Raw genomic sequence first — 16052 nt, 5'->3', positions numbered from 1 at the left:
AATAATTCGCGAACGTTCGACGACCGAATTGCGGCAGAATTTTCAATTGATCGAATCGAAGAATGAAACGAAGGCGTGACAAGGATGGCAATGTAACGATATTAACGTCGATACGATGATAATCGATCGACGGACAAGAATGGCCACCGTCCCTAGAATTTCATTTTTCGACTTTGACACGTGCGTATCCTAATTTTTCAATGTCCACGAGAGGACGAAGAGTCGTGCAGAAGCGTGTACAGTGGGGGTGGTTGGTTACTATAACTATAATAAAAAAGAAAAAGAGAAACGGAAAGTCACTTCCCCTATCCCAATTCTTCTACAACCTTACCGCCCGTTTCGGGAGAGAGAGAGAGAGAGAGAGAGAGAGAGAGAGAGAAAGAGAAAGAGAGAAAGAGAAAGAAAGAGAGAGAGAGAGAGAGAGAGAGAAAACGTAAAGAATGGAAAAGCATCCTGGATCGTTCCCTATGTCCTTCTCTCTCCTACTTTTATGCCCACTCAAACACACTTTTAGAAGCTCCTCGAATATGGAAGCGAGACGACAGAACAAATGAAAATAAAGAAAAAAAAACAGGAAAAAATTACGAAAGAGGATGAAACGAGGAAAACAAAATAAAAAGAATTTTTAAAAAGTGAGAGAGAGAGAGAGAAAGTGATAGAAAGAACATAAAAAAATATTAAAGAACAAACGATGCGTTTTTTCTAATTGTCGAATCAACCGTTTCGTATTCGGCGACAACTTTTGTAATACGCGAACGTTACTAACGCTAAGTTGTGTTTTAACCGAATACATTTATGCCTCGGATATACATATTATATATACATATATATATTATATTATTATTGGTCATTGAGCAGAAACACGATCGAACGAACGAACCAGAGAGCGAAAGAGAGGAAGAGAGAGAGAGAGAGAGTGAGAAAGGGAGAGAGAGGAAGAGAGCGAGAAAGAAATTAGGGAGAAAGGAAGAGAGAAAGAGGGAGAATGAGAGAAAGTATAATTGAAAACTTCATCACGTTGAACAATACATTTCTTGCGATCTATAAATTACCGATACAGCGTAGCAGATCATTTATTTTTATTTTTTTCTTATCTTTTTCCTTTTTCCGTTTTGCGTTTTTCTATACAGTTGTTATATTTCGATGTTTTGTTGTAACGGATATGCTGGCATGTTGATCTTGTGGGTGAGAAACCAAACACCGTAAGAAGCTGAATGATTATTTATTTTCTGCGAGGCACAATCTGCTCGTGACGGGTTTGTACGCAAGACTTCGCGTTCGTTTATTACGTGTGGATCGTATTATTTCGAAAATGTATGAGAAACGACGAAACTGAGAGAAAGGAAACGAAGAACGAAGAGAGAGCTGAGATTTCTTAATACGTTTCGATGATTAATTTTTTAATCTTTCAATCAACGAGAATAAGAAATAGGAAGGAGAGGAAAAGAAAATGAAACATCCGCGTGCAAAGTTACCGAAATCGATGAATACGTGAAGTCTCGGTGTTAAGAAATTCATGAAGAGGCAAAACGGATACGAGCAGGTTGCGCGTTGGTTTTAATGGAGAGAAAAAGAAATTACAAAAAAAGAGAGAGAGAGAAAGAGAGGAAAAACTGTACGGACTAGAGGAAAAAGATAACATTGTGATGTTTACTGATCAAATATGTCAAAAGAAAAAAAAAGTGAAAAAAGAAAAAAAAAGAGGAGGCCCACTGGTTGAGGCCCAACATTTCTGAGTACACTATAAATAATAAACATTATGTAAAATTTACACGAGGTTTTTTTCTTCCTTTTTCCCTATATGTATATATAAGTCTAAAGTTGCAACATTGTAATCTGCTTTTTTAAGGAAACGAACAGTAGATAATAGACGACCATATGTCTGCACCAGGTTATTCTACTTAAGAGCACTGTGCTACGAATGACATCATCTACTCCTCGGTATCTTATTCGGAAATTGGATTATATCGATCAAGATCTTGACAATTTTCAATGAAATATAAAACAACATTAATTTTCCACTTAATAAAAACGTTCGTATGTCCATAATACGCAAATAATACGTACGTCGCGTTAAAAAATGACATAGTGCTATTTTATAAAAAAAAAAATCTCCTTCGTTCGGTATCGCGTTTAAGTTTCGCAGAATTTATAATTCCATCCAAGAGAATGTAACTCGCTTGGTATCGTTGATGAGATAGGCGCGTTAGTCGCATTTCTCGATAAGTTCTAACATGTTATTTTATGAACGGCATACGTCACTGCGTATGATTGGCACGACGTTGGAAATAGTGCAACACGGTCTGACCAATCAGGCATGATTTTACTGGCGGAGAAGAAGCGATCCGTGCCGCTACCGATGCCGCTCATCTGGTATGCGAGTTTTCATGGCGACGGTAGCGATGGAATGGAGCATATGGCAAATATGCGATCGAATACGATCGTAAATTTCCAAATACCTTGAGAATACTTGGAGAAAAGAATATGTTGAAGCAGATTCTTACTTATCCTGGACAGTTTCGAATTGCGTATTAGAATCGCAATAGATCGATCTGCCATCGAATAGATGTATAATTGAATGTTAACTCGAGGTAATCTCGAATTTTTACGAATACCTTATCTTCTATAATATATATTAATACGACAGGTTCGAGTACCATTTTTTAGCGATACGACCTTGTTAGAAATAAATTTTCGAATCCTACGAAGTGAAACTGACTTGGATTGGTAAAAACATGTCAAACTTGATTCCATCGCTAGGCGGTAATGCATCGACAAGACGCGTCTGCGCACAATGGGAAAATGCTTAGCGTCCATTATCATGTTGGCGAATAATTTGCTTGAAGTTAGCCGCAATCTAACACACTTATCAACGTCCCTGGTCCATTCGATACTCTGTTGCACGCACTATCGCGAGACAAACGCTGGAGAAAGGAGATACGATGGTAGATGGTAGACACGGTGCAGCCTTTCTTACGTTCTTTAAATATCATAAAGGAAATTTCGAAACAAGGCGGAAATTTGTCTACATTGGGGAATAATAAGTTTGCCGTTGCGACTATCGTTTTGTGGTTATCGCAAATAAATTTATATCGTAATTTAAAGTAAATTTTCAGTTTATAGTCGAGGTAGCACGATGACGTGGGAGGGAGAGGGGTATCGGAAATATCGATATAAGAAAAATACATTTTCGATCGCTGTCTATGAAAACGTTCGATCAAGAAATATATATCGATGCATAAAGTTTGAAATGTTATTGTGTCAGCAACGTAGAACGTTACGTAAAAATACATAGATGAGCGTCGGTAAAGAATTTTACGTCACTAGAATATATCTGTCTGTAACGAGCTTTCGATCGATCAGTCCGATCGAATAGTATTCGCCTATAAAACTATGCTTTCGTTTTTTATCGTTTGAACTTCTTATTAATCCAAGTAATAGCTGTTTAAGCTAATCTCGGTACGCTATATATTTATAAACTGGAAAACCATATCTATAAACTCGGCGAACATCGGAAAAGAATATTGGGAGATTCTACGAACGTTAGAGAAGAAAATCGTGCAACGGTGGAATTTGACGAACGAAGCACGCAGTATCACTGCCATTTCTGTTTTCAAATCCGAGCATGCGTTCTGCCATCGTGAGTTCGCAGCCGTGTTCTCGGTATTAGAGCCCCGCAGAATTGAGCGCGTACAACTTCAGACGGTGCAACGAGAGACCTTCCATTGCGAAGTCGTACGTAAGCGTCGCACGTACATACGTGCATGCACCGTAAGCTATCTCGTGCGATCGTTAGAGGCTTCATCGACGGATTTTGCTGGCGCGCTAACCAGTGACCCGTCTGTTGGCGCGTGTCGTTCGAAAAATGTGTCGGCGCTTGCCGCGGAAGTGGCACCCCGAGCTTGTGAATTCTACGTGGTCGACGAATACTCGTCAACAGGGGAAACCTCGAGAGAACGAGGATCGCAAGATCTGAGGCTACTGATCGACGGCGTGTCCGCGACAACACGCATACACGGACGTGACAGCGCACATACGTCAAGTTACATGGCGAGTTATTCACGAGGGCGATCCTCCAGACAATCCGAGTAAGTGACACGCGACTATTAGCACATCGTTCAACGAATAATAACAACGATACTGTTTATCGACCGTCTGGAAATTCAATAAACGTGGACGATGAAAATTGGAAAATTTAACGAACGATGGAAAAGCACGTCAGCCCTGTCGATCTATTACGACGAAATTCGATAGTCACCGATCTGTTGATATCGTTTGTCATTTGTTTGGACGTAGATGATTTTTATTTCGCTGATTGTTAGGAGCGGTGCGAGCGTCTGGTCAGGACTGGCACGATCTACTGTGCTCCGTTGAACGTTCCATCGATCGATACCGCGAATCGATATTTACGATTCGTTGTCTTCGCCGTTGTTATCGTGGCACGATTAACACTGCGTGCAGCGCACGACCGGTAGATCGATGCCGCAACTTGATTATCAACGATTGTGCCGCGATTTATACAATCGATAAGGTTGAGCTTGGTGCTGTACACTACGTTGCGTTGGTCGTCCGACGATCGCTCGCAGACGTCTGATCGCCAGGGACGCGTAACGTGTTCTGATCGATGCACTCGCGCGCCGATATTCCTACACTCGAATCAACGACTATTATTTTGTATCGCTCCGAATTTTTTTAAGGAATTATACTTTGTAGCTTCTCTGTTCGATTCCTTAGAATATATATATTTCGTTTGATGCATCGTTTCCTATTAATTTCGATATTTAGTCTTCGCGATGATGCATTCCTACATGAAGTCACGGTAACTTCGTTGTCCTCTGTTAACGTCTTGCCGTTGACAATAAATATTTAATTATTAAATATTTAATTTACCTGGTCGATATAATGCCGCGTCAGAAACATGGTTTCTGTTTTATTGTATTATGCTTTGTAAATTCTCTTTGCGATTTATAGACGAATTAGTAATTTTAAAATATCGACTGAACGATTTAACACGAAAGTAAATAATATTTCTCGAGATACACGTTTGACGATGTATTAGATGTCCGGCAATCTCATGAAATAACGTTATTCTAACCAATATCGATTGCCAAACCTGTTACACAATAAGCAGTTCGTGGTATTGATTTTATTGTAATGCACGTGTAGTATCCCTGTGCCGAGTGAGAAAATCACAAACAGATGCGTTTCAAATTATCTTCTTCCTCTCTCGACACCCGATGCTGATAATCTAATTTTACGATTATTATATTCTACATATCCTACATTTCTAACTTCAATTCTAAATCTGCGATATCAAATAATTACGATATCATAACCATCGGATAATTCTACGTCCGAATCTAAATATCCATTCAACGAAATACATAGTAACCAAGGAGCAAATAATATTTCCTATTCCTCTTTCTTCTTTTAATCGATAAGAAAGAAATTTATATTGGAAAAATACGTTCTGGTATATTAATACCGACGATAATGCTAATGTTACAATGGTAGCAACATTGGTAACACCGATGCTTCATAAATTTATAATATTTTTTCTTAATATATTCATGAGCTTCCTGTCCAGTGATACGATGGACGATGACGTTGACGAGAAGGATGACACGAAACGGTAAGAGTTCAATTAGAAACGTTATTGCTTTGTGCAACGCCTCCGAAGGTGGCAAACTAACCGTAGAATGTTTTACCGCCTTAGAAAATCACGAAATCTGAGCGAAAAGAAACGGAGAGATCAGTTCAATATGCTCGTGAACGAACTTGGTAGCATGGTCAGCTCGAATACGAGGAAAATGGATAAATCCACAGTACTGAAGTCCACCATTTTGTTTTTAAAAAATCACAACGGTACGCATCGTTTAATAATTCGAATAATTTAACTCGTCTTACGCTCTTACTCTCTTCTTCTTTCAATGATTACGTTTAATTGCGAATATTATTAATTTCGAGCTTGAAAATGCCGTAGAAATAGCTGTCAGATCGAGGGTACACGAGATTCAAGAAGATTGGAAACCGTCCTTCTTGTCCAACGAAGAATTTACGCATCTCATATTAGAGGTACGATTCTTCTATCGAGTGTATAGTCATCGATTCGAAACAGTGTCGCTGTTGGTTATAAGGTTGAGATCGTCAAACTCTTTAACTCGTGTCGTTGTAATTTGTCGCATAGAGAAAGAAACGAACAACTTCTGCGATATACTATCTTCGTTCGATTTCGCAACGAACTCAAGCTTATAAAGATGTTACTGAAAGTAGCACGATCGATATGACCCGACTAAAGATTTTACCAATAAAAACACAAACGACGTTTCTTAGGCTCTGGACGGTTTTATAATGGTATTTTCTTCAAGCGGGCGCATTTATTATGTGTCTGAAAGCGTCACGTCTCTTCTCGGGTATCTTCCGAACGAACTGGAGAACACGACGATCTACGATATCACTTATCAAGAGGATCAATCTCCTCTCTACAACGTACTTCTGAATCCTGCAATCACAAAAGACCAACGAAACATTAAACAGGGTACTATTTTTTAAGAAATACATTTTTTGGAAGAAAAAGGACATCGAGTATAGTACATCGGTAAATGTGTTAAAATCGTTATGCATATTTACAGAGGAGAAAATATCTTTTTCCTGTCATATCAAAAGAGGAGGCATAAATGTTCAAGAAAACCCAATATACGAGCTTGTGCAATTTGTCGGATATTTTCGTACGTAATTATATATACATATAATAATATAATATACGTATATATATATATACATATATCTAAACATTTACGTTTACCTATTTGCTTACAGGTTCTGACGTCGATACGGACGCGGATAACTTGCTTCCGAACACGAAATTCAGCAATACTAGTGGAATAGATACGAAGTAATTTCATTTAATAAGATAAGACATAAGTAAAACACCCGTGTACATTTATTTGCTTTCGATTTAACTGTATCGTTGTCGCTAGTCAATACGTTATCAACAGATTTGGAATGAAAGAACTGCACGAATGGAAAGCACGTGCAAACATGTGATCTATCGAACCGTCGCAATAAACTCGTTTGTGTTCTCTTAGATTAGTTTTCGTGGGTACAGGACGCCTCCAGACGCCACAGTTGATTCGCGAATTATCGGTGATGGATAACACAAAATCGGAATTCACTTCGCGACATAGCCTCGAGTGGAAATTCCTATTTCTGGATCATCGAGCGCCGCCTATTATCGGATATTTGCCATTCGAGGTGTTAGGCACGTCTGGATATGATTATTATCACGTGGACGACTTGGACAAGGTGGTTACTTGCCACGAATCACGTATGTATCCGATAAAGGCAGTAAATATCGCGAAAAAACGATGAGTTTGAAATTATGAGAAATTTATTGGTAGTGATGCAGAAGGGTGAAGGAACCTCCTGTTACTACAGATTCCTCACGAAGGGGCAACAATGGATATGGTTGCAAACTAGATTTTATATCACGTACAATCAGTGGAATTCGAAGCCTGAATTTATCGTCTGCACGCATTACGTTGTCAGTTACATCGATGTGATTAAGGAATTGCGCAAGGAGTCGGAAAGTTTTAACAAGGAACAGAGTCAGGATGTTCTGATGCCAGTGGAACAGCAGGTGAATTTACTTGTGTAAATCTTATACATGCCTGAACGTAATGTCGTGGCTATTAAATTCCATGATCGTACTATTCCAGACATTCTGTAGAATAACGTGTGTGCGATCTTCCTACAGGTGACCGCGTCTCGTCCAGTGCCTCCGACACAATGGCCAGCGAAATCGTCGAAAACGTCGAAATCGATAGCGTCGAACACACAGCCACGACATCACGTGGAGAGCTCCGATAGTTCGTCGATGTCGGCGTCTATGCAAAGCTCGCCGCATTCGCAGATAACGCACGTTTCACGATCGAAAGGCGCCTCGGCGAACAGCTCTGTGCCGTCGAAAACTCAAATGCCTCAAATCGATAACAGACAACAGCAGCAACAACAGCAGCAGCAACAGCAGCAACAGTCGCAACAACAATCTTTGTTAGAGGTTGATCAAAGTTGCATCAACTTTATGGAACAGGCGCAGTACACGACTGTTAATTTGCAACCTGTGGTTAGCACAGGCTTCGTAACTCCTGCCGCGCCAATTATATCCACATTGCCAACACACGAGGTAAAGCAACGATTATTAGGTTGTTCGAAATTGAAACGCAGCCAATATATTTTTATAAAATCAGTTTGTCGTTGAAACGCTGCTGAGGATACAGCGTATCGTACATAAGTATCTGCGTATTTGTAGATGTTACATCAGCAAGATATCGTGATGACACCAGCACAGAATCAAATTCAAGACGAGCTGCAACGGAAACACGAAGAACTGCAACAATTAATAGTGCATCAGCAAGAAGAGTTACGAAGAGTGTCGGAACAGTTGTTCATCGCTAGATACGGTATTTTATCGCCGTTGCTCAATGTAAGTATTTTTATAAGCACGTTGATGTTTTCTACGATTAGATATCTTCATGCAAGTACGCTAAGCCATCATCGATGGGTCAAATCATGATTCACATCATTTGTTTTGTAAATCACAAATACTTTTTTAGACGGGCATGCCGTACAATACTGCGAATACGTGTCAACAGATGAATAGGTGCAATACGAACAATTCGAACGTTCAGTTGCCAACGTCTAGTAACGTTCAAGGAGTAAACGTTCTTCCTTTACCGATTACCGTTCCAGTGCCAATCGTGCCTACAGAGTTGTTCTCTCATCCATTGACGGTCAGTCCAGTGCCAACGATGTCGACTACAGCGCAAGGTAACGTAGGTACGATGATCCAAACGCAACAGCAGCAGCACCAGCAGCTGCAACATCAGCAACAACAGTCTCAACAGCAAGCACCAACGCGACAAAATGGCAACCCACCGGATCTCGTGCCTTTCCAAATGTGTCCACATCAAGCGGACATACTGTATAACGAGATAGAGCCATCCGCGAATCAACAACAGAGATCGTCGCAAAATTGAAAAAGTCCCTTTCTTTGATTCTCTATCGGGGATCTCCGTTGAAATTCTTCGGTTAAGGAACTGATATTTGAAGTTGAAAAGAAATTTGATCGGGGATTCGTCCAAGATGGAACGGATATCGTCGCGAATCGAAACGCGTCATGCTATTCCGTTCGCGTCTCGCGCAGGAACGAGACACGAAGGATTTCGTATTTTTATACAAATGTGAGATGTATGTACAAAAGATATTCCGTGTAAGAAGCGACATCGTGTTTGTAACGCAAATTATAACGCAGATGATGAGAACCTCTGTTTGCTTTGATCGAGCAAAAATTTGACCAAAATGAGAGATTTTTTGTGCTAAAGAAAAGGTAAAGAATTCAGATCTATGGTACTTTTTATCGTTGTGGCACATTCTCGAGTGTCAAAAATCTCTTGCATATCGTCTATATTTGTCTGTTCAATTTATGTAGAAAGTACCATACTAAAGAATCGCTGCAAAACTCCTTCGTTATTTATTTACGATCGACACGAGATAATTCTCCGAAACGTCGACATTTATCCCTCGAAGTTTAAGGGGCCATTTTGTATCTCCCACGACGTATATACATATGTGTAAAAATTCTGTATAAAGTTTATCCACTCGGTGACAGCGTATGCGTGAACTGACTCTTTGAGTCGGATAATAACAAAAGAATAGTCGTTTGATTGATTTGAAAAAGTACAAAACACAGGTAAAATTACTTGGAACTCTGATCGAACGCTTTGTGTTCAAAATACATGTGCATCTCGGACGATAAAGTTTGAGAATTATTTTTGTTATTCACCGGACCACATAGAAACTAAAGAGAACCGAATTTAAAAAAAAAAAAAAAAAAAAACAGGGTATATTTACATATGTATGTATACAAGGTATTTTTGTTACGAATTCTCAGCGTCTTTTTTTTCGTAAACGATAGATTTTACGACGAAAGAGAAACAAACAGAAAACGCGTGTCCTATTTTTCTCACGAACCTACCGCTTGTTAGAAAAACACTGGCGTCTAATACAACAAATTTACCTTGTATATATATATGGTTAAGAAGGCGAAAAAAGGAAAGTACAATAATATATTTTGTTGTAAATGTATCACGATAATAAGCTATTTGTAAATGTACGTGTCTATAGAGAAACAACGTGTATTATACCCGTGTGTATGGCATCGAAATCGATATATTTTACGATCATGATCGTGTTAGATGGATTATACATATGTATGTATACATATTATACGTATTATACATATATTTATTGAAACATAGGATTCATATACATTCCGATGAATTAGCCGAATCCCGATAAACGTATCTGCAGGCTATTACGTATTAAGACAATAACTTTTCTCACGTATGATTGTAAATTATGGTATAAAAATTTGAGAATTATATACATATTCAACGTGCAAATAAAGGTTCCTAAAAACAGCGAGATTATCGTGGTCATATGGTTCGTCTTCGAGTCATTAATCGTTTCTTTTTCATTTCAGGTTGAAAAACAATTTCCCTCGAAATGGACTAAATTCGAAAGTATTTCATCTCTTCTTGCTGTTTTATTTTATTTCATCGTATAAACAGTTTCGCATTGTTAAATACCTACTATATGTAACGTGGTTAATCGATAAGATTACGTGAAAATTCTATTGCCTCAATTTTCTTAAAGCGTCCATCAAAATTTGTACTTCTTGATTCACGTTGTGCACAAGATCCTCGATTTGATGCTTGCTGTCGATTATGCTAATGCTCTGGGTATACGGGTCGTATCTCACTCCAAACTTCCTCGGTATACTCTCTGTGAATTTACTGCGAACAAAAATAGAATAGAATAATCGTTCGATCGATAATTCGATAAAACAAGAGTGGAAGGAAGAACTACCGATTCTCCCTCCCTTATACTGTATTTATAGCAATTTATTGTTTAGAATGGCCGATCGCATAAGTTAAAAGTCATTATACGCAGTAAGAGGCAAGAAACTATGGATTCTCGTAATTCTGTGGCGTAATAGAGATGAAAGTTACACGAATCGTTATGTTGCGCGATTATATAATTGCATGCATACTTTTAAATCGCGTGCATCGTTGACTAACGATAAATTTGACGCAACTCCGAAGATGAAAAGTTTTCATAATAAATAAAAATCTTTCTTTCACTCGCGATAAGACGATAAGCATGCTGAAAACTTAGATCGGTCAACTTTACATCATTTTCTGTTTGGCATCCTCGAAGTTCTCGGCAACGTAATAGACAGGCTGGTACTCGGTTATCGGATACTTTTGCAACGCTGTCTTTGCTGGTTCGAAAGGACGCAATTCTGGTTTGTCGCTCAAACAATACTCGAGTTCGCCGAAAGACGAAAGCAATCCAGCACCGTATGCCTTTAGCTCGCCATTTTGTTGGCACAGGCCGTACTCGACCGTAAACCAGAAGCACTGCAACAAATTTTACATGTTCTCTTTTCGTTTACGACATAGCCTACGAAATGGATAATCGGATAAAGAACTACGAATAAATAGCGAATGAAAGGAAATCTTTCGAAATTACCGTAGCTAATTTTTCAATGTACTCGTCGGGAGACCCGAGAGACGCCAAGCCAACGACTTGACAAAATTGTGCGAATGACGGATCAGCGAACAAGGGAACGTGACCCAGTACTTCGTGACAAATGTCAGGTTCAGGCGTGTACAATGGTTTACTACCGTGCCTAATGTACTGCGTGCAGTGAAATACTCTGAAAGCCAGACCAGCTAGGAAGTCACGCGAAGATAGAAGGCCAGCCACAGGTCGAAGAGTGAAACCGGTGCAATCTATGCAGATATTTAAGAATATCGGAAAAATTAAGAAGAACAGCTGATAATAACGACAGGTGAAAATACACAAATCTCATTGCTGTTATTTTATGTTGTTTCGCGAATATCGTAGAAATTCAGTATCTCAAAATTGGAAATAAAAGATATTACTATCGTCTATCAGGTTGAATAAAACGACTAATACCTTTTAAAAAGTTTGATATGTCCTCCAATTGTGGAATATTGTCCTCTCTGTAGCCACAATTTTCGATCAGCAAAGGAAACACGTGATTATGTTCCTTGCAGGCATACTTTGGATAAAGCTTCGTTAAGTTTCTAAAAACTACACCCCACGTTTCGATTTCTTCTTTGGTATACTCCACCCTTGGTATCGGTTGACCACTAGGAAAATATAAGAGTAGCGTTACGAATGCCTGTATATATTTTTCATTTCCTGCAATAGGACTCACTATTTGTAATTGAACGCCAAATCTGCAAAGTATTTGCGCCTTTGTCGATAAACAGGATCCGTGAATCCAGGATGATCGCTGTCCAATTCCGCTCCATACGAGAGAATTTGATTGGCAAACTTGTCCAGATCTCTGATTCTTCTTGGAAACCATGGTACGGTTCCCATGTTATCTTTGTGATTTCTATAAATATGAATAACATTGAAAATTAAAGGACATCTGCCTAAAAATGAAAGAATTCTGTAAAATGTTAGTTCTCAAATATTTATGATTCGTAAAATACGTAAGATTATTTTATGTGTAAAAGGATATTCAAAAATCCTTCTTCATTATTAAACATTCACCTAGAAATGATCGAGAAGTAGCTGCATTGTTGCCGCAGTTTTTCAATCACTGTTCCAAGGTCTCCGCCAGGCACGCATTCCACCATAAACTCGTACATATTCGCTCGACGGAGGGAGCTTCTGGATTCTATATGCGACAGATTAACCTTGTGTTCCTGCGAATGAAATCAAAGTTGAAATTATTGCGAAAAAAATCTAATTTCTACGTTCAATTTTGTCGCTACGATGATACTCGATGTATTTCTCGCTAATGGACGACACTGATGGTACTTACAGCGAAAAGTTTAAGATATTTGCTCAACGCTCCGACGGAGTCCTCTTCTTTGAGTGAAAAGATCAGGCAGGTGCTCTTTGCCGAGTCCTTACCTTCTTTGATGTAGTTTCCCCCATGTATCAGCGTAGGCTTTTGAAAATAGTAATATCGTTAAAGATGCGTAGTCCGATCGTTTACGTGACCGCATAAAAATTCGCTTGTCCCGAAATATCAATTTTAAATTTAACAGTTATGTTAATGAAGATATCTCATCGGCTAAATGTATTTCCGAGAGGAGCCGATTATAAACCGAACTTGTTTTCAAATTCTTCCATAGGTACGTAATATGGAAAAAGGTATATTGAAAGAAGGATATGTTACAACCGTATTAGTTGTCAAATTTAATACTGAAAATAGTTTCTAAGTCACATCGAGCAAATCCGATTGTTCCGAGTACAAATAATCTACGACGCATAGCTGTAAAAATAAAAATCGTATACCGGTGTAATGAGATTAAAAAGGTCGGGAAAAACGTTTCGCAAAAAAAAAAAGAAGAGAAAGAAAAAGAAAGGAAACTTCTAAATTAAAGAATCCTTATGCAAAAGTGTTAGTCCTTACATCGTGCATCGCTAGCAAGACTTGAGAGTGATTCTTGCAGGTGAACGGAGGTAAAGTTTTTTCCTCGTAAACCATGTTACGACTTATCGTCCTGAGACACGTTTGCAGAAACTACGCTCCATTAATCCGTCACAGGTACTTATACATTCACCGACAATTTCCCCTTCCCCCTACTTTTTTAACTATCGTTCCTGATTTCTCGAACCATCTTGGGCATTTTACAAGAAAGAAATAGGCCTTGTAATTTTCCCGATAGCTCGTTCCTTGACTTTGGACTCGTTACATTATCAGGAAGAATGAAATTCGTGATAATCGATTAAATTTTCTAGAAAAATTGGCTGATGAAAAGAATACAACCTGTTATAGTGCAATTTTTCGTTATTTTTGCATCATGCTGACCATGACGAAGGATTGCTAGATGTCAAGGCTGATTTCACTGGACGAAACTTTTTGCTCGACAAACAATGCAAAGAATGCGATGCAAAGTCGTCGACAGTCATCACTGTTGGTCGCTTCGTGATCGAGGAAACATACAATACGTGTCCTCCTTGCAACGTTTGACTTTGGTAGACGATGGAGGAAATTATTTTCGTTACTTTATGATAAAATTAAAGGAGAAGAAAAAGAAGTGAAAGTAAATGGCGTAATTTTTCGCCGTTCGGATTTCTCTTGGACAAATCGGAGAGTTCGTTTCGCAGAGAATACTTTGAAACGAGCGATTCGACTTCGACAACTTCGTTTTTCCGTAAAAGCGTATCGTGTATTTTTCGAAACGTTTAAAGATCGATAATCAAATTTGAACAAGAATGTACGAGGTAAGTAGTTGTATCTACAAATTACTGTACTTTTAATCAAGCATGTTATTAACAGAATTATCTATAATCTGATGTTCACATATGATTAATTTCTCAGAGCTTTGGGAAATGTCCGATCGATGATTTGTGCATGCCAGCACGCAGACTTAAACAATTATATAATAATTGTACTTGTTAATAATTATATAATTTACTTGTTAGAAGAAAAATTTACTGGAAAAGAACTTGTACAAAAAGCGTGCAAACTCGTTCTCTCGCTAACATATATATATATATACGTAATAAATATTTTATCGCCGTGTTGCAAAGTGAATCATTATTTACATAGCAGGATTATAATCGACATTGCATAATTAGTGAAAATCGTTCAACGATATATGTAAATTGTCATGTAAATGAAAATGAATTACGGACTTATTTTGTTACTCTGGATCAAGTATCGTGACAAATAAAATACGCGCATTCGTGTATTATAATTCACGATATACTGATATACATATATAATAGCTGCTTCAAGGTTTCTATGATGTATAGTTCAGTTACATAATAATTGCATGTTTATGCAAATGTTTAGATTCATGTTAGATTAAGCTTAAATTACAAAGAGGGAGGCTTATAAACATTTAGCTGTTCTTAAGAAAATAAATATTATTATGAATATTACCATAATGACGATACAGATAGTAGTGTAACAACAATGCAATGCGTATAAACATAGGTGACGTACAAGTTCTCTTGCGATTTATTCGAATCGTACTTCAGAAACTGTATCAGCGTTTTCCTTTCTTGCTCGCTTAAACGGGTTTTCTGAATTGGCCGTGAACGTAAAACGCAATTTAGAGCGAAACTGGTCTCGAGTGCATTGTGATAATCGCATAATTAAAAATCTCAACAACAAATAATTACGCGATTGTAATCGAAGGTTGCGAATTTCGTGAATGTACAATCGAGAATTATATCGAATGTCGAGGTGATTTGAAATGAAAGTAAATTAGCGAGACAAAAAATGTATTGTTAAATTTTTCACCGTATTAACAGAACATTGTCAAAATGTATTATTAAATTGCTATCGATAAGAACTAAAATCGATAAGAACTATAATCACTTACGATGTATACGTAGTGACAATTAATTTCTTACCGAAGTTTCTCCGTTTCGTTTCAGTTTACGTTTCAACGACGTTGGGGAAATTCCGAAGAAAATTCATCTTTTAAGGATAAAGCTGACGATACACAGAATAAAATGTTTATGTACTTCGTTATCGTGCTAATTCATTTACTTCCTTACGATACGTCAAAGCTAAGATTTTCATTCTGTTCTCAATGTTACCTTTTCGTAAATTTTCCCTTACCTTGTCAAGGATCGAAGAATCGCACGTGTCATTTTGAGACATCGGTCGAGATTTTGCAATAGCTTTCGCGTACATGTCACGATCGACGGTATGAGGCTGCGAGAAGAATTAAAATAGTGTCACGATTTTCTCGAGACGAGCGTCTTGATAGGACTGGTTCGTGTCTCGTCGAGCTGGTCTGTTTTAATGAGATGCCGCTACAGGTTTATATATGAAATATTCGATCATGAGAATAAAGCAGCGAATAAATACCAATATAACAAAGGTGAATTTTAAACGATCAAAACACACGATGTCTTGGTTGAACAGATTGAAACGTCTCGAGTAATGTCTGTGAGTGATTTAATATCGTTATATTTCG

General features: G+C 38.2%; 2 protein-coding genes and 1 long non-coding RNA gene across 8 annotated transcripts; 2 read left to right on the top strand and 1 right to left on the bottom strand.

Moving 5' to 3' along the window:
• The first annotated feature begins 3381 nt into the window (after positions 1-3381).
• Positions 3382-10487, top strand: LOC126865551 (circadian locomoter output cycles protein kaput). Of its 4 annotated transcripts, none has more exons than XM_050618202.1 (12): positions 3382-4088; positions 5576-5632; positions 5717-5865; positions 5984-6075; positions 6334-6538; positions 6633-6728; positions 6820-6895; positions 7089-7327; positions 7401-7639; positions 7757-8185; positions 8312-8485; positions 8616-10487. In XM_050618202.1, exons 1-12 carry the CDS (start codon positions 4048-4050, stop codon positions 9036-9038), a joined length of 2220 nt encoding a protein of 739 aa, XP_050474159.1. In that variant the 5' UTR covers positions 3382-4047; the 3' UTR covers positions 9039-10487. The 4 variants fall into 4 exon arrangements, with proteins under 4 accessions (XP_050474159.1, XP_050474160.1, XP_050474158.1 ...); XM_050618203.1 differs by having other exon boundaries at positions 3384-4088; positions 5588-5632; XM_050618201.1 differs by lacking the exon at positions 3382-4088 and having other exon boundaries at positions 4095-5632; positions 5990-6075.
• Positions 10285-16014, bottom strand: LOC126865554 (protein henna). Of its 3 annotated transcripts, XM_050618213.1 has the most exons (9): positions 15944-16014; positions 15692-15869; positions 12929-13057; positions 12655-12809; positions 12311-12493; positions 12046-12242; positions 11596-11858; positions 11254-11483; positions 10285-10856 (listed from the first exon to the last, which is right to left on the bottom strand). In XM_050618213.1, the coding sequence occupies exons 2-9, from the start codon at positions 15764-15766 to the stop codon at positions 10694-10696; spliced, it is 1395 nt and encodes a 464-aa protein (XP_050474170.1). In that variant the 5' UTR covers positions 15767-15869; positions 15944-16014; the 3' UTR covers positions 10285-10693. The 3 variants fall into 3 exon arrangements, with proteins under 3 accessions (XP_050474170.1, XP_050474168.1, XP_050474169.1); XM_050618211.1 differs by lacking the exon at positions 15944-16014 and having other exon boundaries at positions 15692-15911; XM_050618212.1 differs by lacking the exons at positions 15692-15869; positions 15944-16014 and adding an exon at positions 13526-13664.
• Positions 13848-15601, top strand: LOC126865563 (uncharacterized). The gene is made up of 2 exons (XR_007689590.1): positions 13848-14340; positions 15505-15601. It is a non-coding gene; the product is annotated as an uncharacterized LOC126865563 (long non-coding RNA).
• Positions 16015-16052: the final 38 nt, after the last annotated feature.

This window comes from Bombus huntii, chromosome 5 (assembly GCF_024542735.1).
Source record: "Bombus huntii isolate Logan2020A chromosome 5, iyBomHunt1.1, whole genome shotgun sequence".
Taxonomy (NCBI): Eukaryota; Metazoa; Arthropoda; class Insecta; order Hymenoptera; family Apidae; genus Bombus; species Bombus huntii.
This window is presented reverse-complemented; position numbering and strand designations above follow the sequence as displayed.

Bases quoted from the DNA above. Each gene is read 5' to 3' on its own strand.
- LOC126865551 (XM_050618200.1), top strand. From the start codon at position 5,508: ATGGTAGCAACATTGGTAACACCGATGCTTCATAAATTTATAATATTT. The intron at 5,633-5,716 runs GTAAGAGTTCAA...TTACCGCCTTAG, and splicing joins GAGAAGGATGACACGAAACG to AAAATCACGAAATCTGAGCG. The intron at 6,076-6,333 runs GTACGATTCTTC...GACGTTTCTTAG, and splicing joins TTACGCATCTCATATTAGAG to GCTCTGGACGGTTTTATAAT.
- LOC126865554 (XM_050618213.1), bottom strand. From the start codon at position 15,766: ATGTACGCGAAAGCTATTGCAAAATCTCGACCGATGTCTCAAAATGAC. The intron at 13,058-15,691 runs GTAAGGGAAAAT...TATTTTCAAAAG, and splicing joins ATTCTTCGATCCTTGACAAG to CCTACGCTGATACATGGGGG. The intron at 11,859-12,045 runs GTATTAGTCGTT...ATATCTGCATAG, and splicing joins CATATCAAACTTTTTAAAAG to ATTGCACCGGTTTCACTCTT.